Genomic DNA, 27,336 nt, shown 5'->3' on the forward strand with positions numbered 1-27,336 from the left:
GAGAGACTATCAAAAAGAAATCCACTCATTTTGTACAGCTCCACTCTTGTTTTTGTCTTTTCTCAATTTTTATTTTTTTATTACTACTGTACATGCTTGTAATATCATGATTACATTCTTCATAGGGAGTTGGTACCTGGACACAACACATCTTAATTCTCTTTTCCTTCCCTTTCCCTCCCTTCCTTCACCCCTCTCTCCATTTCTTTGCTCCCTTCCCTTTTGCAAAAGATCTATTTCGCTATTTCTATAGCTTTACTCCTAATTACAGCTTCAGGGGAAGGAACTAGAGGATATCATCCTCTCTCAAAAGTTCCAAAACTGGAGTTACAAACCCAACGTTAGTTGGAGAGAAAAGTTTTTTTTATACAACAAATGAAATAATTGTGAAAAACTAAGATTGTGGTGAAAAAACAGAGTACTGTATCCTTAACTCTTCATAAAATACCATGGAAGGAGCAGAAGGGTATCTCTCCTCACTTCCCATAGCATCAGAGATAACATCTAATCTAGTTTCTCTAGATCGTATATTAATATATTATTAAAATCAATCTTGGGGCCAGGGATTTAGCTCAGTGGTTCTGCTGCCTGCCTTGCAAGCACAAATTCCCAAGTTCGATCCCTGGTAACAAAAAGAATTCAATCTTAAGGCTAGGGATTTAGCTCAGTGGCACTGCACCTGCCTTGCAAGCACAAGGTCCTGAGTTCAATATCCAGTACCAGAAAAAAAAAATCAATCTTAGTTATCTAGTAATTACACAGGAAACATTCTGAGAAAATAAATTGTCCAGTACTTGCACTTCTCCCTCGCTGGTGCCAACTGCCAAGCATGTTCCCTTTTTTATCCAGGACACAGAAGATACATAATTACAAGTGAGACTTAAATCTATTTTTTCAACCCTGTGGTTTTCTCCATTCCAGATGTATACAGCAGATCCAAGGGCTACAGCAACAAGATTTTGAAAACTCCAGTCTAGAACATTCAGATCTATAAGAAAAGCACATTGGGCCAGGGATTTAGCTCAGTAGTGCCGCGGCTGTCACCCAAGTGAAAGGTCCTAAGTTCAATCCCCGGTACCAAAAAAAATTTTTTTTTAAAGAAAAGCATATCAAATTAAGATAATTATACAGCCACACAAAAACATTTTTCAGTAAACAACTTATTCATACAATAGAAGAAAAAGTCAATCTCTTGCCAAGGTCAGCTGGAAAATAGAATCATCAAGCAGATCATTAGAAATTCAAAACTCAAAACTGGAATAGAATCTGGTTACAGACTCACAGTCTAATAAGCAATAATTTTTATCATTTATGCTCAAAATACACTTATTTAGAGATATTCTAAAAGCTTGGTAGATTCATCTTCCATTATTAGGATACATGGACTTCATCTAACAGATGATTGAAAAGTAAAAGTAAATAATTATTATGGAAACATCTTTGGACCTAGCTTATCTATATACAAAATGCTACCATCACTTGTAACTAAAAACACCACCAATAAATCTAGAGATAATGCTGCCTCGTTTATGTTACCTAGAAGCTAATAACTTACTCTATGTTGTCATAATAAGAATTCTGACTGCTAAGAGAAATCATGTTTGTGTAACCATTTATTAAAATTTACCCTATCTTATTTCTTATGACAGAAACTCTTATTCCAACTGATATATACCAGTACAAAGCTAAAACACACACCAGTTCCATTATAGTGACTTAAACCCCTACAATGCATCCCTCTCACTAATAATAATAATAATAATAATAATAACAAACTTTGAACAAAATATAAAAAGCAGATACCCAAAGACCCTGGAACATAAGTAAAAGGAGGTAAACTAAGTCAGGGCATCAAAACATGGAGAAGCAATCTGCCCAGGAATGACTTTCCTACCTTTTTTTTTTCCTTCTGGCTTTGCCCTGAAGGCAGGTACCAGTCAAGAGGCACTTGCCCCCAAGACTCTAGTAGAGAGAAAACCACCTTTCTAGTTAGAACCGATGGAAAGGCGGTTGCAGTGGCCAAACTGTGAGGGAAGAGATCCAGAAAGAGGTGTCTGCTAACCATGAGTATACAAGCTCACACATGTTTCAGCCCATTCCCTCAACCATGTAAGTGCAAGGGAGACTCAGAGTAGCCTAGAAAAAGCTTTGACAAATGAACAGAGATTTGAAATATTATACAACTCTCAGCCTCGACTCAAGTCCACACACAGGGGAGACAGACCCAAACCAGCATAGTCTAAGCTTAAGAAATTGATCAAAGATTTAAAACACAACCCACAGATAGCAAGATAAATTAAGGTGTGAGCCTAACTAGGGAAAAAAAATAAACATTCTCCATAGGATCCAGAGTGAATACAACATAGCATGTATAATTTCCAGGACACATTCAAAATTGGTGGATATATGTAATGGGAAAATATAATCAATAGATTGTAACTCTAAGATTACCTAGATATACGAATTAGCAGATTCCACCGCTCCCAGCCCAGAGGGAGAGGCTTTCAGGCCACTGTTGCACCGCTCCGAGCCGAGCCGAGAGGAAGGGGACTCTGGGCTGCCGTTGCACCCCTCCCAGCCCAGAAGTAGGAGCTTCTCGGCCACCTTTCCACTGCTCCCAGCTCGGAGGAGGTGAGCCCCGCAGGCACCAACAGCACCCCGCCCCCAGTCAAAATGAGAAGACACGTAAACAAGTCTCAAAACCAAACTTCCAGATCATCTACAGAAACCCAAAAGGGAACACTCTGATACTCAACCACCTGGACTCCCTGAACTGGCAACAAAAGAGGATCTGGAAAAAATGAAATAAGAAATAATTTCTCAGATAACACCAGAAATTGTGCTCATAGTGCAAGACATGATTAATAAATCTAGAGAGGATCTCAGGAACATGATGGAGTCCCAACATAGGAAAGAAATGGAATCCATAACACAGATGCAAACAGATTTCCAGGAGATGAAAAACTCCATTGAAAGTCTACACAGCAGAATGAGCCAATGTGAGGACAGAATTTCAGATATAGAAGATAAGATTGCAATTAGTGACCAGGAAAAGAAACATTGCTTCAAAATTGTAAGGGACCATGATAAATCAATCCAGCACCTGCTAGTCTATGCAAAGAAGAATAACATAAGACTGATTGGAGTCAACGAAGAAACAGGAGAGAGTGCACATGACATAAAAAAACTGTTCACAGAAAACTTCCCAAAATCTACACATAGGCATATAATTGTTAAGATTCCAGAAACCCAACAGAAGAACAAAGTTCTACAAGCAGTTAGAGAAACTCAGAATCACAGCAGACTTCTCAACACAAACCATCAAGGCAAGAAGAGCTTGGAGTGATGTATTTCAAGCCCTAAAGGAAAACAGCCTCCAACCCAGACTGATGTACCCTGCAAAACTATCTTTCAAAATGGATGGAGAAATAAGATACTTTCATGACAAAGAGCACCTTAGGAACTTCATCAATACCAACAAGCACTCCAAAAAATTTTCGACAATATCCTAGGAACAGACAATGAGGATCTCAAGCCCAGGAAGCCCAGCAGAATGAATCCATCAGGCATGAAAAGAAATTAAATGTAAAGGGGGAGAATCCAACAAAAAGAAAAAGTCATGACAAGGATAAGTCAATACATTTCAGTTATAACCATCAATGTTAATGGTCTCAATTCACCAATCAAAAGAAATAGACTGGCAGAATGGGTCAAGAAGCGAAATCCAACAATATGCTGCATACAAGAAACACACTTAATTCAAAAGGAAACTCATAGACTGAAAGGTAAAGGGTGGAAAACAATACTCTATGCGACAGGAACCCGAAAAAAAGCAGGAGTAGCTATCCTCTTGGCAGATCAAGTAGATTTCAAACCAACACTAATTAAGAGAGATGAAGAAGGACACTACATCCTTGAAAAGGGAAGAATCCAAGAGGAAGAGATGACAATCATAAATATCTATGCACCAAACACTAGTGTGCCCAACTACATAAAACAAATACTAACAGACATGAAAAGTCATATATGCACTAATACAATTGTAGTGGGGGACCTCAACACCCCACTGTCACAAATAGATAGATCAACTAGACAAAAAATAAGTAATGAAATACTAGAACTCAATCGAACTCTTGAACAAATGAACTTAACAGATGTTTACAGAGTCTTCCATCCCACAAATCAGAATACACATTCTTTTCAGCTGCACATGGGTCATTTGCCAAAATAGACCACATACTCACACACAGAACATGTTTAAGTAAGTGAAAAGGAATTGAACTTCTCCCCTGTGTATTATCAGAGCATAGTGTGATGAAATTGGAGATCCATAGCAAAAGAAACTGCAAAAATTTCATAAATGCACGGAAATTGAAAAACACACTTCTGAATAACCAATGGGTCACAGAGGAAATTAAAGAAGAAATCAGACAGTTCCTTCAATTAAATGACAATGACAATACAATATATCAGAATCTATGGGATACAATGAAAGCAGTCTTACAAGAGAAATTCATAGCAGTGAATACTCATATTAGGAAAACAGAGCGAGCCCAATTAAACAACCTGATGCTGAACCTCAAGCTTCTAGAAAAAGAAGAGCAGGATAAACCCAAAGGTGATAAAAAGGGAGGAAATTATAAAGATCAGAGCAAAAATCAATTCAATGGAGACTAAGAGAATGAAACAAAAAAATCAGTGAAACAAAGAGTTGGTTCTTCAAAAGAATCAACAAAATTGACAAACCCTTAGCCAACCTTGTCAGAAAAAGGAAAGAAAAGGCCCAAATCCATGCAATTAGGAATGAAAAGGGTGAAATTACAACAGACCCAGCAGAAATCCAGAGGATCATCTATACCTACTTCAAGAACCTATACTCCAATAAGATGGAAAGCATAGAAGAAATGGACAGATTCCTAGATACATATGAATTACCAAAGTTGAATGAAGAAGACCTAAAAATTCTAAACAACCCAATATCAACTGATGAAATTGAAAACCTAATTAAAAACTTACCAACTAAGAAAAGCCCAGGCCCTGATGGCTTCACTGCTGAATTCTATAAGACATTTAGAGAGGAACTGCTGCCACGACTGTTGAAACTCTTCAATGAACTTGAAAGGGAAGCAATACTCCCAAATTCATTCTTCGAAGCAAGCATCACCTTGATCCCCAAAGCAGAGAAAGACCCAACCAAAAAGGAGAACTGTAGGCCAATTTCACTAATGAACATAGATGCAAAAATCCTTAATAAGATACTGGCAAATAGAATGCAGAAGATCTTCAAGAAGATCATACACCCTGATCAAGTGGGATTCATCCCAGGGCTGCAGGGATGGTTCAACATATGCAAATCAATCAATGTAATACACTATATCAATAGAGCCAAGGACAAAAACCATATGATTATCTCCATAGACACAGAAAAAGCATTTGACAAAATCCAACATGCATTTAGGATAAAAACCCTACAAAAACTGGAATAGATGGTCTCTACCTCAATCTGATAAAAGCCATCTATGAAAAATGAACAGCCAATATCATACTAAATGGTAAAAAACTGAAATCCTTCACACTCAAATCAGGAACAAGACAAGGATGTCCACTATCACCACTCTTCTTCAATATAGTTCTGGAAACATTAGCCATGGCAATTAGGCAAGAGAAAGAAATAAAAGGAATAAAGATGGGAAATGAAGAAGTCAAATTGTCATTATTTGCAGATGACATGATACTCTATATAGAAGACCCCAAGAACTCCACCAAAAGTCTTCTAGACTTAATAACCAAATTCAATCAAGTAGCTGGATACAAGGTCAACACACAAAAATCAATAGCTTTCCTCTACACGAATGACAGACTCACTGAGAGAGAAATAGGCCAAATAATTCCTTTCACAATAGCATGAAAAACTGAAATACCTAGGAATCATCCTAACAAAAGAAATTAAAGACCTCTTCTCTGAAAACTATAACACTCTGAAAAGAGAGATTGAAGATGATATCAGAAAGTGGAAAGACATCCCATGCTCCTGGGTAGGAAGGATTAATATAGTGAAAATGGCCATACTTCCAAAATTGCTATATAGATTCAGTGCAATCCCAATTGAAATCCCAGCAGCATACTTCATGGGCCTTGAGAAAACAATCCAAAAATTCATTTGGAACAAGAAGAGACCCAGAATAGCAAAAGCAATTCTAAGTAACAGAGACATGCCAGGGGGCATCACAATCCCCAACTTGAAACTATACTACAAAGCTACTATGATAACAACAGCATACTACTGGCAGAGGAACAGACCTGAGGACCAGTGGAACAGATTAGAAGATGCAGAAACAACTCCAGACACACTCAGCCATCTTATCTTCGATAAAAGAGCCAAACACCCTCACTGGAGGAAATAGCCTCTTTAATAAATGATGCTGGAAAAACTGGGTTTCAGCTTGCCAAAGACTAAAATGAGACCTATATCTCTCACCATGCACTAAACTAAAATCCAAATGGATTAAAGATCTAAATATTAAAATAGAAATGCTGAACTGGCTGGAACAGAGGTTAGGTAGAACTCTTGAAAACATTAGTGTAGGAAAAGTTTTTATAAACAAAACCTCAGTTGCCTGCGAAATAGCACAAACAATCAAGAAGTGGGATCTCTTCTTATTAAGGAGCTTCTGCACAGCAAGAGAAACCACCAACAGTGTGAAGAGACAACACACAATGTGGGAAAAAATCTTCACCTGCTATTCCTCAGACAAAGGCCTACTATCTCGAATCTATAAAGAACTTAAAAAGATCAGACCTCCCAAATTTAAGGACCCAATCCAAAAATGGGCATCTGAAATGAACAGACATTTCTCACACAAAGAAGTAGAAATAACAAATAAACATATGAAAAAATGTTCAACCTCACTGGTCATTCAAGAGATGCAAATGAAAACAATGCTGAGATTCCGCCTCATTCCAGAAAGAATGGCTGCTATCATGAAATCAACCAATAACAAATGCTGGTGGGGCTGTGGGGAAAGAGGAACCCTGCTCCACTGCTAGTGGGAGTGTAGACTGGTGCAACCACCATGGAAATCATTATGGAGATACCTCAAAGAACTAGGACTGGAAGTCCCATTTAACCCTGCTATTCCACTCCTGGGGATCTTCCCCAAAGAATTAAAAGAATCATATCACAGTGATATATGTGTACGCATGTTCATAGCAGCACAGTTTGTGATAGCTAAAACTTGGAAGCAGCCCAAATGCCCATCAACTGGAGACTGGATAAAGAAAATGTGGTTTTTTTATAAAATGGAGTACTACTCAGCCATAAAAAATGAGAAATTAGAGACATTTATAACTAAATGGATGCACATTGAGGGGATACTCTTAAGTGAAATAAATAGAACACACATGTATAAATATCAAATAGTTTCTCCAGTGTGAGAAACTGAAAGTGTGAATAAGGACTAAAAGGTATAATAGATAAGGTGAAATAGGAAGAAAAGGGGCAAATGGGAAGGGGAAGTGGGGGGGTAGGGGAAAGGAAAGAAGGTAATGGAATTAATATGAGAAAATGGAAAAATGGAAACAAAGTCTTTGTAAATAGGGAGGGATGGAGGGGTTGAAGGGAGGGCTGGGTAAGGGTGAAAAATAAGAACTAAGAGAGATTATGTAAAGGTGCAAATTTCCAATGTTGAATGTCATTATATTATACACCTAAAATGTACCAATGATTAAAATGAATAATTGATAGTGCAAAATAGGAAGAAAAGGTCAAAAGGGGTAGGGGAAGTGGGAGGGGCAGGGGAAAGGAAAGAAGGGAAAGGAAAAATGATGAGAAATGGAAAAAATGGAAACAAAGTCTTTGTAAATAGGGAAGGGTGGAGGGGGTGAAGGGAGGGCAGGGAACGGGGAAAAAATAAGGACCAAGATGCATCATGTAAAGGTACAAGTTCCTAATGAGAAATGTAAGTGTACTGTATACCTAAAATGTACCAATAAAAGAATTTAAGGAAAAAAAAGAATTATCAGACAAAGATATTAAAGCAGCTATTAATTCTCCATGAGACAAGGAAAAACATGCTTAAATTAATAAAAAGATAGAAAACCCAGAAGAAAAATATAAAAATAAATTTTCCATATACAGGAAATAGACACTATAAAACCAAATATTAAAATAGAAACAGAAGTCAGAAAAAATCATAAAATGAAAATTTTAAAACTGAAAATAGAACATCTGAAAAATTCTCAATAGCAAAATGCAAATGATAGACAAAAGAGTCAATGAACAGGTGTATAGATCAACAAAAATCATTGAATTATTTTTTTAAATGAATAGAGGCCCAGGGATTTAGCTCAGTGGCACTGCACCTGCCTTGCAAGCTCAAGGTCCTAAGTTTGGTCCTCCAGCACCAGAAAAAAAAATGAATATAGCCCCTAGGTACATGTAGAATAATATCCAAAGAGCACAAGTCTAATCAGAAGCAACTCTTAGAAGCATGAAGAACAAGGTTTACTGTAGAGTTCTCATCAGAGGTCAAAAGTCAATAGAACAACATCTCTAAAATGTTGGGAAGGAAAATCTTCCAACCCCAAATTCCATGTCCAATCAAAACATCATGACATGGAAAATGAAAAATCTAAGCAAAGTCCTGGCCAACAATCTTAACAGCAAGAAATGGTAAAGGAAGCTCTTGAAGCTAATGAGAAATTATGTAAGAGAGAAACTGGGATCGTCAATATGAAAGGGCACAGTAAAATTGGTGAATAGCTGGGTTAATATAAAGGACCATCCTTTTCCTCCTAAGAAATTTAAAATGCTTTTTAAATTTTACCTTTTAAAGTAAAGGTTATAGTAAACTAAGAAAGTCATGAAGTTAGAGAGAACTATGTCACTACAATATTTTTATAGATGTCTTGTATAAAAAGCACAACAGTAATTAAGTACCCTTGAAATATTTAAATTATATTGTAATACATAGAGCAACAACTAAAAACACAATACAAAACATAACCAAAAATAATAAATCGGTTAAAATAGAAGTTGAAAAGATGTCCAAGAAATAAGCCTTAGGCACACCAACAAAAAAGATCCGGAAAAAAAGTGAATATAAAACTAGGTTTACATGTCAATTTAAAAAAAAAACAGAGAATGATATATCAAAGAGGAGGAATTGGTCAGCTTTCTCAAATGTGAATGACAGATTTAGGTAAATGAAATCTAAGAAATAACTGATAGATTTAATAATGAGAGGTTCCTTGGTGATGTTTGGATTAGCAGTTTCAAAAGAATGGTGAGACAACCTGACTGCAGTGGGCTCAAGACAATGAGGAGAAGGCTGAGTGTGGTGGCCATGCCTAAATCCCAAGCACTCAGGAGGCTGAGGCAGGAGGGTCACCATGAGCTCAAGGCCAGCCTAGGCTACCTAGTGATTTCAAGGCCACCCTGGACTGCATACCATGACTCTGTCTAAAAAAAAAAAAAAAGCAATGTAGGGAGAGAAATGGGAAATTGTGAGTATAAAATTTCTGACATGTTTTGCTATCAAGAGAAGGGAGGAAAAGGAGCTTGAAAGAAAAGTAAGAACACAAGTTATTTATTTTTAATATGAGTGTTGTGGGGTTTTTTTTAACATTTCTTGAAATTTATCCTCTTTAGTAGGGTCGAGGATTTAGCTCAGTGGTTCCGCTGCCTGCCTCGCAAGTGCAAGGTCCTGAGTTTGATCCCTGGTACCAAAAAACAAAAAATAAAAATAAAAATAAAATTCTCTTAAAGAAGGAGCTTGAAGAGTAGGAAGGTAGACAGGTGTAGTGGCACTCCTGGAATCCCAATACTTGGGAGGCTGAGGCAGGAGGATCACTATGAGTTCAAGGTCAGCCTAGGCTACATAGCAAATTCAGAGCCAGGCTGAACTACACAGTGAGACCCTGTCTCAAATAAATAGAATAGAATAGAATAGAATAGAATAGAATAGAATAGAATAGAATAGAATAGAATAGAATAGAATAGAATATAGAGAATTATTCCCTTTAGTAATTTTGCTTCTTTTGCTCATTTTTCTGTAGCTGTTTCCTTTTCTTCTGCTCCTCTCTCCCTCACCCAGAGTCACATAGGTTGGCCCTTGCCTTTAACCATAATCATCCAGCCTACACTTTGGTTCATCCTATCTTTTAACTACCACCTTCATTCTAATGATTTCCTGAACTTCTTCATGTCTGATAACTCCCTCTAATATTTCAAAAATAATCTTCCCTCCCCAAACCACGTCCCCACCAACCAATCTTCCTAGTGATACCTGCTTTCTACTGCCTCAAAAAGGTGTAATCTTAAATTCATTCCTCTTGCCACATATTTTTACTCATGGAAGAGAAACAAGCCTATCTTAATCTTAATAGGACTATCTTAATCTTTGGTAGTTCTTGCCTACTAACTGCATTCTGCATAATTTGCTACGAATTTTCCTTTGATATATCTCTTAGGTCAACAACTCTCAATACAAATCTAAATTTCTACACCTGACTTTGAATTTCTCTATTATCTGCATCCACTATCTACACATGAGTACCCAATGTATTTTCTCATTGCATTATCATTAATTACCAACATCCTGCCTTTGCTCATGCTACTTACTAACAGAGCCAAAAATGCTCTCTGTTCTCCTTCTACCCTTTTATAAATCTTACCATCTTTCAAGACCCAGCTTAAGTTTGAATATCTTGACAAAATCTTTGTGGACAATTCCAGAGATCACTGAGCTTCTTATATTCCTTACAGCTTATGATGCCCCATAATTCATTATTTAGCTTCTACATTGGTATCTTGGTATAAGTTTCATGTGAGTTAGTGCTGTTGCCCTAATTACATAGATTACAAGCTAGGCACATAGCAAGAAGACTCATTATAGTGTAATTGTTTAATTGATTGGATTTATTCATGTTTAAAATATGGTGAGAATGACCCTCATTACTACAGTTCACTCTAATACAGTAAAACAAAAATGTATTTATAAGAAACAATTCTCATGCCCCATCACCAACAATACCCATCCCTGAATGTGAAATTTGCACAAGGAAAAGCCAACTACATTAAACTTTGTTGCACGGCACATCCTCTGTACATGAGACACAGGGCTATTTGGTTCTAACAGAATAAAATTTCAAGTTTAGACCAGAACACTAGATGCACTTTGTCATTGCAACTTCTCAATTCAAAATAGCTTACAGTAGTCATTTCGAAGGCCAGTAAGATGAATCTTCACCTCTGGTTGGCATATGGGATAGTTCACATCTCTGAACTTTTTAAGATGGAAGGATTCATTTCTGACTCCATCTCTGCAGCCTACAAGAAACAGTTTACATATCTCTATGATTCAGAAAATATAATATTTATTCTTATGAATACTACAATATCACGGAGCAAAAAAGAAAATAGTCATTATAAGAGTGCAGTACAAACAATAAGGAAGGAAAGGAAATAAAGAGGACTTCAGTATTAAACAATATCAAAAATTATTCAGTGGCAGTTTCTAATTAAAAGTGCATGAGTGTTAGACCTAAACATAGATGACAGGCCTTATGGGGAACACACAGAGCTATTACATTATGCTTTGAATATTTATTCAGTCATTTGAGATTTTAAAATCAAAGTGAGTTTTACATATCTGTATCTCCATCACATGTACTCATACCTTATAGACTTAAGGCTTATTCTGAGTCTTTGTCAATAAATACTTGGTTCATTGATTCTAGCTTTTTCTCTCATTATTTGTGTACCAAAGCACATCAAGTTACTACTTCTGGTTAATTTTATTCATGACTATCTGAGATCAGAATCATATCTTTTGTTTTAAGTTCTCACCAAAAGACTCCACTAAGTCCAAACCATAGGCCACTGTCTTTTCATCACCAACCCACTTAGTTTATGATCAAACTGATAATGATAATAATTGTCAGAAAACAAGAGAATTTAGGTGATTGTGATCTCCGTGACCAAATGGTTTCTGATAAAACATGAGAGTGTCATACAATATTCTATTAAGAAACCAAATTGTTACTCATAAATTCCTGTCTCAGTGTTAGCAATGAACACCTGCAGTTCTGGACAGAACTACAAGCTTACTAGAAATATGCAGGTCTACTAATAAAGTATCATGAAATTTTTTGTTTTAAGTCAATACCCAAGGAATCAAAAAAACCCTCCTAGACTTAACTAAGGTTGGAAGATATATATGGTTAATATATAAAATTCAGTTTCATTCTTTTATATCAGCAATTAACAACTAAAATTTGAAATTTAAAAATACCTTTTATAATAGTACCCAAAATGTAAAATACTTGAGTATTAAATCTCAAAAATATGTATAAGATATATATGAAGAAAACTAAATACTCTGAAGATATCAAAGAAGATCTAACTATATGGACAGATATTTCCATGTACAAGGATAGAAAAGCTCAATATTATTAAAGTATCAGTTCTTCCCAATTTGATATATGAATTCAACACACTCCCAATCAAAAGCCCAGCAAATTATTTTGTGGACACTGACAAACCAATTGTAAAGGTTATACTGAGATGCACAGACCCAAAATAAGCAACCCAATATTGAAACAGAAGGACAAATATAAAAGATTGTCACTATTCAACTTCAAGACTTACTATAAAGCTACACTAGGGGCTGGGGATTTAGCTCAGTGGTTCCACTGCCTGCCTCACAAGCAGAAGGACCCGAGTTTGATCCCCAGTACCAAAAAAAAAAAAGATACACTAATCATGACGTTGCACTATTGGCAAGAGAATAAACAAATAGATCAATGGAACAGAATAGAAAACCTACAAATAGACCCAGTCAAATATAGTCAACTGATTATTATTGACAAACAGGCAAAGTCAATACAATAGATAAAACATAATTTCTTCAACAATGGTGCCAGCATAACTGGATATCTACATGTGAAAAAATTAATCTAAACACAGACCCTACCTCTTCACAAAAATTAATTCAAAATAGATCATAGACATATACTATAAATCTCCTAGAAAACAACATAGAAGAAAACCTTCATGAACAGGGTTTAGCTGTAAACTTTTAGATATAACACCAAAAGCACAATCCATGAAAGAAATAATTGATAAGCTGGACTTCACTCAAATTAAAAACTTCTGCTCTATAAAGACAATGAGAAGACAAGCCACAGAGCAAAGGAAAATATTTGCAAAAGACATTTTCGATAAAAGGCTGCTTTTCAAAATATACAAAGAAGCATTTAAGCTCTTAAAATTTAACAATAAGAAAGTGAACAACCACATTTTGAAATGGGCAAAAGATCTGGACAATTCACCAAAGAAGATACAGTGATGGCACATGAATCATATGAAAAGATACCCATTAGGGAATTGCAAGGCGAAATAAGATAACACTATGTTAGTATCAGAATAGCCAAAATCCGAAACATTGACAGCAAATACTATAAAGATGTGGAGCACAGAAACATTCATTGCTACTGGAATGCAAAATGGTAGTCACTTTGGAAGCTACCTTGGCACTTCCCTTAGAAAACTAAATATACTTTTATTGTACAATCCAGCAATTATGCTCTTTGCTTTTCACTGCTCTTTGCTTTTTACTTAAATGAGTTGAAAACTGATGTCCACATAAAAATCCTGAACATGTACCAGGTATGTTGGCACATACCTATAATCCCAACACTCTAGAAGGCTGAGACAAACCCAAGTTTGAGCCCAGTCTTGGGAAATTAGCAATTTAGTAGGACTCTGTCTCAAATAAAGGGACGAGGATGTAGCTCAGTGAGAAGGCTCTGGGTTTAATTCCCAGTACTGGAAAAAAACAACATGTTTAGTGTTTATAACAGGTTTATTCATAACATCTTTTATTCCAAAACTTGAAAGAAACCAAGATGTCCTTCAGGAGGTGAATGGATAAAATCTGGTACCACCAGATATAGACAAGGTGTGATTGGAAGATACAGTAAATGCTTAAATTTTTTAAAATGTATTACAGAAAAAGATACATTGCCATTCATTCCCCTCAAGACCCCCCTCATTTAAAACACCCCAATTGCCCAACAACTGGTGACTGGATAAAGAAGATGTGGGGTTTTTTATAAAATGGAGTACTACTCAGCCATAAAGAATGAGGAACTAGAGACATTTATAGCTAAATGAATGTACATTGAGGCCATACTCTTAAGTGAAATAAATAGAACATACCTGTGTAAAAACTGAATAGTTTCTCTGGTGTGAGAAACTGAGAGTGTAAATAAGGATCAAAATATATAATAGATAATTTGAAATAGGAAGAAAAGGTCCAAAGGGGAAGGGGAAATAGGAGAGGTAGGGGAAAGGAAACAAGGGAAAGGAATAAATATGAAAAAAGGAAAAAACAGAAACAAGTCTTTGTAAATAGGGAGAGCTGGAGGGGTTGAAGAGAGGGCAGGGGAATAGGGAAAAAATAAGAACCAAGATATATCATGTAAAGGTATAGATTTCCAATGATGAATGTCATCATATTGTATACCTAAAATGTACCAATAAAATTAATGAATTAAAAAAAACACCTATCTCACATTCTTGCCACTTTCTGAAGCAGTTCTGAAGTCCTCCTTCATGAATGTCTTTAGTTGTGTTGTCATGGCTACCTCATGTCCTAGTTTGATTCAAAATGTTTACCTTTCATTGTCATTTTGACTTTGGAAAGAGCCAGAAGCAACATGATGCCAGACCTGGTGAATAAAGTGGATAAAGATACATCATAAAATTTTTGCAAGTCTGCATTTCCCTCGAATACCACTTGGAATCAGTACTCACCACAGTTTTTTTATCATACCTTGTAAAGACAGTCATGAAAAAGGACTTGCAGAACTGCTTCACAGAGTGACAGGAATGATGGGATGAGTGTATTTGATGAAAGGGGGGAGTACTCTGAGAGAGATTAACACCAATGTGTTATTTACTGTAATAATTGTTTTAATTTAAATATTCACCTTATATTTTCATCACGCCACATAACTGTTATTCAGCACTGAACACAAATGAGTTTTCAAGACATGAAAAAGCATGAGGGAAATTTGAATGCATATTACTAAATGAAATAAGCCAATCTGACAAGGTTAAATATTGAATGATTCCAACTATACAACATCATAGAAAAAGAAAACCTATGAATGCAATAAAAGGTTGGCAAGGGAAAAGGAAGAATTAATAGGCAAAGCACAGGATTTTTAGGACAGTGAAACTATTCTGTATAATCCTGGAATGGTGAGTGCATGTCATTATTTATTTGTCCAAATTCATAAAATATTTTAAAATCCATAAAATGAACTCATGTAATGAATTAATATCTTCAAAATTCTGAGTGGAACTAGAATTTATAGCCAAATTTTGAATCATGTATAAAACCAGAAAGACATTTTCAGAAATAGTGGCTCTAACATCAGGGAAGTCCCAGGATGACAACTGTACAACTAGAACAGCTTGTTTAGCAGGCTTATAGGGCGGTCACCAAAGAAAAGAGGAAATTAAAGAGCGAGCACATGGAAAATGTTATCATTAGCTGTGGAACAAAGCATTGGCATATTTAGGGGAAACATTAACAGTTTCTTGGGCATGTTATACTAGATGGTTATACTAGAAAAGAACATTTACAGTGGCCATGTGGCTCAGTGGTAAATACAGTTGTATAGTAATGTTATATAAACACTATTTGAATTTTTCTTTTTTAAAGTATGCTATAACCATGTCCAGGGACTGCAGAAACAATGAAGCAGAAGGAAAACTAAGTTCTTATCTACTAAACTTGTAAGTCATGATTAAGTCGAAAATTTTAAGAAATAGTTTACCAATATTATATAGAAAATAGATATAATATCAGGGGGAGTAGCTGGAAGAGCTAAGAGTGGTTGGCTCTAGAAAAGAGGACTTGGAGATGGAACTAGTTAGGGCAGAGGATTATGAAAATTGTCCAAATCTGAATATCGTGTTTATTTAGTCTAAGAATATAAATAGTAATATATTTTAAAGTAAGGAAGAAATGAAGGAGGCAGGGAGAAGAGGGTAGGAAAGAAGGTTAAATAGAAAACCTTTGCCCCATACCTTCCCAAATACATTGTGATTCCTCACAAAGCTGCATTTTCCCATTAATTTGCTGGATCACCTTCTGGGCTGAAAATAGCTCATTTAGGCAGTTCTGAAAATAAATACATATAAAGAGAATGCTTCTTTAGAAACATATATGTACATCTCAAATGTGATGCATGATAAAGAGTTACACCTGAAAATTTACTAGGAAGTTTAAAGATTCCACAATATCAAAGCCAACACCACAATAATAGCTGTGATTTATTAATCACTGTGTAAAGAACAGTGGTAAACATTTTGTCTACATTATTTACAATCCTCTCAACAATTCTATACAGCAGGTATTACTTAGCTAAACTAAAATCCTATTATTCTTCTAGCCTAAAATTCTATTAGCCAACCACAGGCTATGGACATCACTCACTAGAAATGGGGACAGCAAGTCACAGAAATCTCAAGTAGCTTGGCTCAATTTCCACATGAACAGAAATATGATTGCTGTCTCAAATGGGCCAGTAGTTAAAGTACACTTCTGACATTCTGTCATCAACTTTGATCAAAACCAGCTGGAAAAATAAAGGGAAAGAAAAGTTCCTATTGGAATTTCCCAAAAGCACTGGTGTATAGGTAAGGCAGACAAGATTCTTTTTCCTTCATTCATTCATAACAATGTACAGTACTTAATTTTATGTATATGGCAATCATTGGATCTCCAAAGACCACACAGTGTTTCTTTGATGGCATTGTTTTAGTATTTTGGTTTCTCCCTCAATGTTATGGCACATTATAAACATTGCCTGCCAATGAATCATGCTTTTTATGTATTTAAAACAGAAAAGATAACTATAAAGCAAAGTTTCTTGATCAAAGTTTCCAGAGCAAAACTCCCTGTTGGCACTTTGGGACAGAAAATTCATTGTCAGGAGAGCTGTCCTGTGCACTATAGAATGCTTAGCAGCATCTCTGGATTTACGTACTAGCTGCCCTTCTGACTGTGACAACCAAAAAGATTTTCAGACACTGCCAAATGTACCCTGGGGTACAAAAATCACCCTCAGTTGCCTGGGGATTTAGCTCAGTGGTTCTACCGCCTGCTTCACAAACACAGGGTCCCAAGTTCGATTCCCAGTGCCAAACAAAAAAAAATTATCCTCAGTTGAAAACCACTGGTATAAAATAACTTTTTTTAAATGGCCTGCTGATCAGTAGTTCAATTTTACTCTCTACAGGTTCACTTCTTCAGAGTCCTGCAGAATCCCACAAAGCTGAATAAAGCACTGTCCAGTACATGCTTTACTCTACATACCCAGGGATGCTTTTTTCTAGATGAGATCTACTTGTTACTTTAATTAGCATCTCAGCACAGAGATCACTGAATATGAATTCTGAAAGTTTCCACAGGTCTCCAAGCCCATACTGTGGAAATACTCTCCAGATGAGTGGTGAGGGCCAATGAAGACCACAGGGCTTTATATAAAAGCATCTCCATCTCTTTCAGTGCTTCTTGATGTCTAGCTATGGCAACAGGTGCTCTGTATAAAGTAGTAAAACAGTTTCCATTACCCCCTTCCAGGGCCATTCAGTGATAACTGGATAATGTTCTATCTGTGTAACAATTGCTTTAAGTGATATCTTGTAATCCCATAGAGAGAGCCACCAACCTTGCTGCTACCAGTTACCAGAGAAGACAAGGGGAAGGAAAAGGGAAGTCCCCAGCATTAGGGCAGTGAAAACTCTAATCAGCAGTAGGGGGCGGAAAAAAAGTAGGGGGTGTTAGTAACCTTGCCCAGGGATGAGGCAAACTACACTCTTAATTATCTTAGTAGAATTCCCTAGTGACCCCTAACCCTAAATCCACACCCAAGAAGGCACTAACAAAAGACTTGTTGCAATACATTTGTTTCCACTTGTGTAGGAGTTCAATAATTTGAATTTACACTTATAATATCTGATTGTTTCTCTAGAAAAGTATATAAAGCAACCCTGATGGAGGTACACACTAAAAGAATAATATAGCCTAAACTGAGAATTTATGACTTTCCTAGTTAAAAGGTTTTAAAATGAAACATTGATTTCTTCAGACACTCTTCATTAAATCTGGTAAATCTGAAAACATGCTATTGGTATAATGTGCTCAAAATACTTAAGAGTATACTCCTAAGGTCTTAAAATGATAATAAGAGATACCTAAAAGAATGAATGAACTTAAGCAAGAGACAAACAAGAACAAAGACTTAAGGAAAATATCCAGAAGACCATCTCTTAGAGAAAGAATTGAATTTATTCTGAGAGGTCCTGAAAGGCAGTCCTACTTACCGTCTGAGTTAGAAATGAACTCCGTAGAAACAGAGCTCTTGGCTGAAAGGAAGCATACACAGTGTGTAATTTTGTTGTCCTTTTTTATCTTTACTTCTTTAATGATTATTATCATTTTTTACTTTTTGATTGGTCCTTACAATATTTTCTTATGTATTTGGGGGATTATTTTTTCCTTTTTTTGTTTTGTTTTGTTTTGTTTTTGGTACCAGGGATTAAACTCGGGTCCTTGCACATGCGCAGCAGGCGGTAAAACCACTGAGCTAAATCCCCGGTTCTATTTTTCCCTTTTTAAAGAACTTCTATTCATGTCCTTCACTTGCTTGGGTTTTTGGTTGTTTTGTTTTTGCTTTATTTTTATTTTCTTTGTCGAGAATCCATCATTTCCTACTGATTTGTAAGAGTAGCTAAGCAGCTCTCTCCTGACATTTGGAACTCAGTTGTCTGAAGTTTTCAAGAGGTAGCATCTTCAGTTTTTTCTCTTTGCCTACCTGGGCTTTGGAGGCAACATTTTCCTTCCCACCTCTTTCCAGTGCACGAGATGCCTTGCAAAAATGGAGAGCAGAGTTACTTGTTTGAGAACTGCCTTTGACAGGGGTCTTCAGTGGTTCTTTGTAAGATCCTACAAGAGAGACATTTAGCTTTGAATTTGGATTTTAAAACAAGATAATCACTTTGATTAGAGGTCTGGTCATGGCATCTTTCACAGCAGGACAGAATGTGATGGCCTAAGCTCTTGTATCAAATCCCAGGAAGGGAGTGGGAAGAAGGGAGAGAGATGAGGCCTTATTCAGGATGCTGGGTTCATAAATGAATACTCAAGAGAAATTGCCTTGGTGGCCTCTACGACAGGGAGGAAATGCCAGGATTAAAGACCTGACTCTACCCATAGTCACAACAAAGGAAATGCTTTACCTCTGGGTGGCAAAAACAGATTTGCACATTTGGAGAATGGACAAAAACAGTTCACCAGTTTAGAATGATGATGCAGGGCCAGGGATTTAGCTCAGTGGTTCTGCCGCCTGCCTCCAAAGCGCAAGGTCCCAAGTTCAATCCCCAGTACCAAAAAAAAAAAAAATGATGGTGCAAAGAGTAGCTGGTTTGCCCAAGCTATGATCATCCTGCCAGGAAATCACCATGGGATGCTTGCTAGTTATTAACATCACTACGTGATGATGAGCATATCACTTTGCCTCTCACCCTTCCTCTTGTGGAAAGATGTTATAAAATTAGCTTGAGATTGCATCAGTGGAGTATTTTCTAAGCTAAAGTAACAGTCAATGTTATTTACATCAATGTTTTTTCAGATTCTCTTCTCAAAATTGAGAAATCATTCTATTAGACTTTTAACTGTCCTGGAAATCTGTCAAGTCATCCTCTACAACTAAGTATCTGCCATATCACATTCATCAGAGAGATCAAGAAGTCCTCTGCCACAAGAGAATCCCCTCTATATTTGCCATGGACTTAGTAAATCTCCCTACACTACCTAAAATTTTGTTCCTCAAGTCCTAGGATTCAAAATCTAAGATAAATATATTACATTAAAGGAGGAAGGGTGATGAAAACATGAAATGTTCCTCAAAGTTTTAGATCTTGCTCTTGTCCTGAGAAATTATACATGATTGCTTTGTATGTATGGAAGAAAATAGAGCAGAAGAGGCCAGCTCTCAGAACCTCAAGTGAGAAAAGAAAACCTGTGCTTGGATGCAAGTATTGACAGTCAATCCATTTATAAACAGAGGTCAGAGCCAGGCATAACGGTGCATGTCTATAATCCCAGCTCCTCAAGAGATTGAGCAGGAGGATCTCAAGTTCAACAATAGACTGGGCAATTCAGCAAGACCTTCTCTCAAAATTGAATTTTTGAAAGGGCTGGGGATTCAGCTCAATGGCAGAGTACATGTGCCTAGCACATGTGAAACCCTGGGTTCAACCCTCAGTACCACAAAATAAATCAAAAACAAAGTGGTAGGGGCTACTAGGCTAAGAACGCAGAGACTTCTCAGGTTTTGTGGGCAGAACACGACTGCAAATGAACATCTATAGATGTCCCCTTTGGGATGGAAGGATGTTCAGTATTCACTGTTATGAAACAGGAAGAAAACCCACCAGCAAAAGCACTGCGAAACCAGTGTATCTAGTTAATGCCTGGTATTAAGTAGAAAGTAAAATGGATTTTCTTGTAAAATCGTTTTGACTAATAATCGATCTCTTGAAATTTTGAATTTCTCACACAATGCTTAACTAGGAAACAATCAATAATTCAGGGTCCAGAAAGGAAAAGGAAGCCCTTAACTTTAGCCAAATATCCTCCCAATTACAATTGAACACAAAAGACAGTTATAACAGTGATTTTTTTTTTTTTTTTGGTACCAAGGATTGAACTTGGGACCTTGCCCTTGCGAGGCAGGTGGCGACACCACTGAGCTAAATCCCTGGCCCTATACCAGTGATCTTTCTTACAATCCTGTATCTCCTAAACTGTAGATAGTGGATGTCAGTGTTGAAACTTGTCATTGCATGAGAATTTCATTGGTTTGAAGAGATTTGAGCTCCCTTGTAATCTGCAGAACTACAATACTTCCCTAAGAAGAGTTGGCTCTATTTATAATATTTATCTTAGTAAACATACTGATGGTTAAAAATTTACAGTATATTCCCTGGGATTTCAAAAGGGAAAGACAGGAATTAAATCAGCAGATGACAGGTAGAGAATTTTGCTTCTGCAGGCTGTGCCCAAAGGAGAGTACATATCTTAGAAAGTGTTTTAGGAGTCTGATAGGTGGATCATGAACCCTGTCTGTCACACTGGGGGTTCTGGTACCCATTCGCCTTCACCCATCCAAGTCCCAGCAGGCGTGAGATTATATCTCTCTCATCCATCTTTCCCTCTTTCCCTCTCCTCAGTTTTCTTATCCCTCACTCCTTCCCTCCTTCCACCCTTCTCTCTCTCTTTTCTTTTATTTTCTCTTCCACTCATCCTCTCTGCTTTCATCTTTTTCTTATCCAATTTCACACCTGATTATAACAATACAAATGTATATCTTTTCTGACTGTCATAGACCAAGAACCTTACTAGAGTCATTAAATCCTGTAATTTGCAAAACAAAAGCATATATATTGTGCATATAGACATTTACATATACATATATGAATACATATAATTCTTGCGAAAGTATCACCATCTAGCCATACAAGACTCAGAACCATATTTAAAACATAACAAAGGGAGGGGAGGGGAACGAGGAAAAAAGAAAAATAAGATATATTATATATAGGTACAAATTCCCTATGGTGAATGTGATCATTACGTATACAAAAAGTATACTAATAAAATTAATTTTAAAAACAATAACATATTATGTGGCCAGGGGATGTACTCTGAGTCCTTACATAAGGAGCTGCAACACAATTTAGTAGATTAACTACTGTACCTGAGAGCCTAACTAGAAATATACTTGTGTAAGGGGGCATCAGGCAATCACAGCAGCAGCTCAATCAGTTAATCACAGGCCGCCAATTGATCAGATCATGTTCCAAAGAGGCAAAGGCTCATCTGTAACCAGTAAGCTCCTGTGGCTCACTTCATTTTCTGTCCATAAATGCTGCCTGCCCACCTTGCTGGTTGGAGCTCCCAGAACCTCTTCTGGCTCTGAGGACTGCCCATGTGCAAACAGTTCTTTACTCAACTGAACTGTTATAATTTTCTTTTAATACACACTTTCTTTTGGTTTTGCTTCATTAACACCTTACCTTGGAAAATTCTTATTCAAAGGGAAAGAAAGGGAAGAGCAGTTAACAACAACAACAACAGCAACAACAACAAAAAGCAATTAACTAAATATGACACTAGAGAGTTCTACAAGACAAAGATTGTCTTGGGAATACATCCTTTTTAACGTTTCAAAATTGGGCTCACCTAGAGTTAAGGTGCCTTTCTCAGGCATTATCTTCAGTACTGATCTCACAGATTCGGAGATGTCGGACTCATCAAAGGAATAGGCTTCCAAATCCCTGATTTGACTTTGCTGCCATCTTGTGGAAAGTGGGCTGCTGGCCACAGGAACTTCATCTGACAGCCTCTTTACAATGTTGCTCTTGAAGTTAGAGTATGGGGTGGTACCTGCATCAAATAACTGATTAACAACGAAGAGAGTTGTAATTTATAGTGGTTTCAATGATACCAATGTAAAAATTCCTTAAAAGAGAATTACATGTGGCTAATACAGCACAAAATATTTGTACATGAGATTTTTACTTTTCATGACCTTATAAATATTTTTTAAACATTAAATCACCATTACAAATTTTGAGCCTCTGCTCAAGTGTCCTTTGATGTACCAAAATAGTTTAAGAGTAATTATGTTTAAATTTAAAATATAACATGAAATAACACTATATTATGAAATTTAGGCTTTTTGTATCAATTTCCCACTTTTCAAAGTTTTTAGCTGATTCTAACTTGTAGTAGTAAGCAGAGAATTCTATAGGCCAGGTGACCTCTGTAATACTAGTCAAGTGGCCTTTATCTTTGCAGGTACCAAGAAATGGTGGAGCCACCAGATTTGAAGATATGTTTAATTCACAAAAATAAAGAAAAAAAACAGATAGAAGAAGGAGATGCTTGCTCAAATATTACCTTGGTATCCTAGAATTTAAATATACATAAAAAAAACAAAATAATCTTGAGTTTTAAAGAATGAAAACAAAGAAGAATAAATTTAATGACATGTCAACTGAGAAAAATGATCAAGAAATTTCACACTAACAATCACATTGCCTTTGCAGGCCTGTGTTCCTCTGGCTAGGCCATTGTCACTCTGTGCATCTGGAATATTCCCCTCTTGGGGTCTCTTAATAATCCTCTGCCAGGGTAACTCCTAGCCCACCTTCATTGCTGAGTTTACCAACAACTCCTTCAGGAAAGTGTCTCAGAAATCCCTTTGTCTTTGTTCCAAACTGGGTTTGGTAGCCTGTGTAGGCCAATTAATGGTCCCCACTGATATGCAGGTCCTAGTTCCTGGAACCTGTACATGTCAAAGGAGCAAAGGGGAAAGCGGTTTTGCAGGTGTAATTGAGTCAAGGGTTAACCTGCATCAAGATGGAGCGAGTATTCTGGATTATCTTGGGGAGCACACATATCCTTGTGAGAAAGGTAGAGGGAGATTTGACTGCACAGGAGGGACAATGGTAACACAATCACAGAGCAGCGACTGGAGTGCTAATCTCCATATAACCAGAAGCGCTGGCAGTCAGCAGGACCGGAAGCAGCAGGGCATAGATTCTCCCCAAGAGCCTCTGGAAGAAGAAAGACCCTGCTGATAGCTTGGCTTTGGCCCAAAGAAACTGATCTCAGACCTCTGGCCTCCATAGCCATAGGAGAATACATGTGTGTTTCAAGCCACCAAGTTTGTAGTAATTTTTTAGAGCAGCCATACTGCAATATACTGAACTAATGCACAACCTGTCCTGAATTTCACAGCTCACTGTGTGAAGAGCATCACAACAATGTACTAATAATAATATTTATCAAGAACTTAATGTGCCAAGCAATGAGATATATGAATTAGATAGATTACCTGAGTTTCATCATAATCCTATGAAGTAGGTACTACTATTACTCCCACTCTATAGAGTTGGAAAATGAAACTTTAAATAGAGTTCAATAACTTGAGCAAGGATTCAGAGGTAGGGAGCGGATCCAGGTTCAGGCCACTGAACAATAGATATATAGACATCATCTCTATGAGTGGCACCCTTTGGAATATGCAGTGCCTAACCTTCACAACCAGCCACAACAACCCTGTCAAGCTTTGAGCTCTACAAATCAGCTGAGTCCCTGTGCTTTAAACATCTGTGCTCACTGTCCACTTTTCTGCTTATTTTTATTTCTCTCCTCCTATATTACACACTCCTGAAGACCAGGGACTTTGTTTTCATCTTATTTTCCCAAGGGCATAGCACATTTATTGGCATCTAGGAACTCCATAATGAATAAATGAATGAATCTCTTTCCCTAGAGGCCATTAATGCCAAAAAGGCACAGGGATGCGAAAATGAACCCAGAGGCAAAGAAACAAGCTGCTTTCTTTTTTTCTCTGTTAAGAACAATTTTTATAATGGACAAGGTAAAACAAACATTTCCACAGAAACTAGAGAGTGATATAAATCAATCAATAAAAGTGCACCTGGACATTTTAAATAAGTCCAAGTCTCTCGGATGAGATAAATGACAGCCAAGAGTACTGACAACACTTCCAGAGCTGATATTGTTACTTGTCAGTGATCTATGGGGAAAAAAGACAAATAAGAAAAATGGCCTCCATAGGCAAATGTTTTCATGATTTCCAAATAGGAGGGGCAAGTAACTACAAATAAGTTTGTTGCCAACATCCTAGATTAAACAAGGTTTCCCAGATCTATGTTAGTCTGGTAAATCCCCCGTGGAGAACTGTAGGGTTTTCTCCCTGGCCTTCCTTATACTGCTCAGCTTGTTATCAGTGGCTTAAGTGGAAATTTACTTATTAAAGTTGTTGATTATTTTAAATTGAAAAAAGTTAAAATATTAATGAACAGAAATATGATTCAGAATTAAATCTGAGACAAGGATCAAAAGCAGAAAAATTAAATTCAAGATTTTTTTTCACTGAGGGCTGGGGATTTACCTCAGTGGCACCGCGCCTGCCTTGTAAGCGCAAGGTCCTAAGTTCAATCCCCGGTACCAAAAAAAAGATTTTTTTCATTATAGAGACAAAAGATAGAAGAGAAAAAAGAACTGACATGTAGTTGCACAACCACCACTAGGAGTCAACAGTATGATGAAACTAATAAAAAGTAATACAGTTCCAGGTTTCATTAAGTGAAAAAATAGTGTCCAGAATAGGAGAAAGTAAAATCCCATTGTGGGTTTTTTTGGGGGGCGGGGGGAGGTTTGGTACCAGGAATCAAACTTGGGACCTTGTGCTTGCAAGGCAGGCAATGGAACCACTGAGCTAAATCCCCAGCCCAGAATCCCATTGTTTCAAGACCGTCAGGACTAATCTGGAGAACTGGGTCCAGGCTCAGAACTGTTCTTTAAGAAGGGAGACAGGGAAGCCAGGATTCAAAGTCCAAGTTTATCTGGAAGAAAGGGACAGCAATGACAGAGGTCAAGGTAAGCAGTATAAGAGCAAAACACCCCAACATATGCCCTCCTTGAGTGAAATAACAGAACTCACAGTGTTTAGGAGAAAGAAGACTCAAAAGGAACTGTCTTCAAATGTTTGAAGGGATGTAATTTATGAAAAAAGTAAAGACTTACTTTGTATGACTCCCTATGACAAAACCAGAACCAGTGAATGGAGGAGACAAATTTTTATTCAATACAAGAACTTTCAAAGAGTTAGAGCACAATTTCTGTTAACACTGAAATTCTCAGTCCTTCCACTGGGAATCTATATGTATGCTTTGTGGTGGTACAGATAAACATTTTTAATAGTTATATATTTTAATGTAAATTTTAAATGTTTTAAATCTTTAATATTGATACAAAGTTTTACCTTATAAAATATTAATTTCTGTGAAATAAATTAATATATTCCAATAAATTGTTGAGTAAATAACAAGTAATATGCAAAAATCACAGAGGTAACATGCAAATGACTACAAGCTTTAAAAACTGCTATTTCATCTTCAATGTTTTTAAACTTTTGTTCCCAGATCTATCTCCTGCTGAGGAAATGCCTGTCGCATAGTTTTAAATGACTCAAGTATTTATTAATAGAGAGGAAGAGGAAGATAAGAAAAATAAGACAAAGAAGGGAAAAAGAATGAATGACTTGATACTCCAAGCACATCAGTTCAGTTTGTTTACTCTGAGAACTCACATCATATTGACACTATATTGGGAGGAATTCAGAGCACCAGAGCCAAAAAATAAATAGAAAGGAACTTGGAGAGGTTAAAAATAAGGTCAGGAAGTCACAAAATGAAACAACTGAGAAAAGAGAAATAAATATATCTAGTGATAAATAATGTGACATATAAATATTCAGTGGGTGGAGAGTCTTCCAAGAATCTTATGACAAAGACAAAAGTAATAAAAATGCTCCTGTGAGCAGGGGCTACCTCAAGGGACATCAGCACAGAGGGTTGAGCTGATTGCTTTGACTAAGGCTCTGAACTTGGGAAAAGGAAAAAGGACAAATATATTCACTGATAGCTGTTATGCTTTTGCCACCGCCCATGTATACGGGGAGATTTATCAAAATAGAGGGCTGTTGACCTCCGAAGGAAAGGAAATTAAAAACAAGACTGAGATATTGGCATTGCTACAAGACATCTGGATGCCCCGAGAGGTTGCCATCATCCGTTGCCCTGGGCACCAAAAGGGGTCTAGCCCTGAGATAACTGGTAATAATGCTGCTGAGCGAGCAGCAAAGCAAGCTGCCCAAAAATCAGTGGGGAAGCAAATGGTTTTGCTACCCATGCCAATACTCCCAGAAAAACCTGAATACACAGATAAAGAGGGGGCAAAAATGAACGGGAACCACTGGACTCAAGGAAAACATGGATGGTGGATGACTAAGGTTGGAAAGGTGGTGCTCCCCACCGCTGTAGCAGACACATTGTTGCGCAAACTACATGAGTCCACCCACCTCGGCGAGAAAAGGATGATGGCTGCCCTGCGACCCCATTTCATCAGTGAGGGATTAGCCCAAAAGGCCCAGGACATGGTGAGACGATGCCCCACCTGCCTCAAGGTAAATACAAATCAGGTAACCGGGCCCCCCGGGGTCAGACACAGAGGACTAACTCCAGGAGAACATTGGGAATTGGACTTTACTGAAATGAAGCCTGGCATGTATGGGTACAAATACCTGCTAGTTTTTGTGGATACATTTTCAGGATGGGTAGAAGCATACCCTACTAAGAAGGAGACAGCTGAAGTA

General features: G+C 37.1%; 1 protein-coding gene across 1 annotated transcript in view; it reads right to left on the reverse strand.

The window, feature by feature from the left end:
* The window catches only part of Cdc20b (cell division cycle 20B), a 63,890-nt gene that overhangs the window by 15,517 nt on the left and 21,037 nt on the right, over nt 1–27,336 (reverse strand). The window contains exons 3-7 of the mRNA XM_004848678.3: nt 22,326–22,542; nt 18,895–19,025; nt 16,103–16,196; nt 11,213–11,329; nt 795–988 (exon numbers count right to left, since the gene is read on the reverse strand). Of these exons, the coding sequence (XP_004848735.1) occupies nt 795–988; nt 11,213–11,329; nt 16,103–16,196; nt 18,895–19,025; nt 22,326–22,542 (753 nt within the window). The remainder of the gene's footprint in view (nt 1–794; nt 989–11,212; nt 11,330–16,102; nt 16,197–18,894; nt 19,026–22,325; nt 22,543–27,336) is intronic.

The sequence above is a fragment of the Heterocephalus glaber genome, unplaced genomic scaffold, assembly GCF_053883595.1.
Source record: "Heterocephalus glaber isolate CG9 unplaced genomic scaffold, H.glaber_assembly_v1.0 deba00001538, whole genome shotgun sequence".
Lineage (NCBI taxonomy): Eukaryota > Metazoa > Chordata > Mammalia > Rodentia > Bathyergidae > Heterocephalus > Heterocephalus glaber.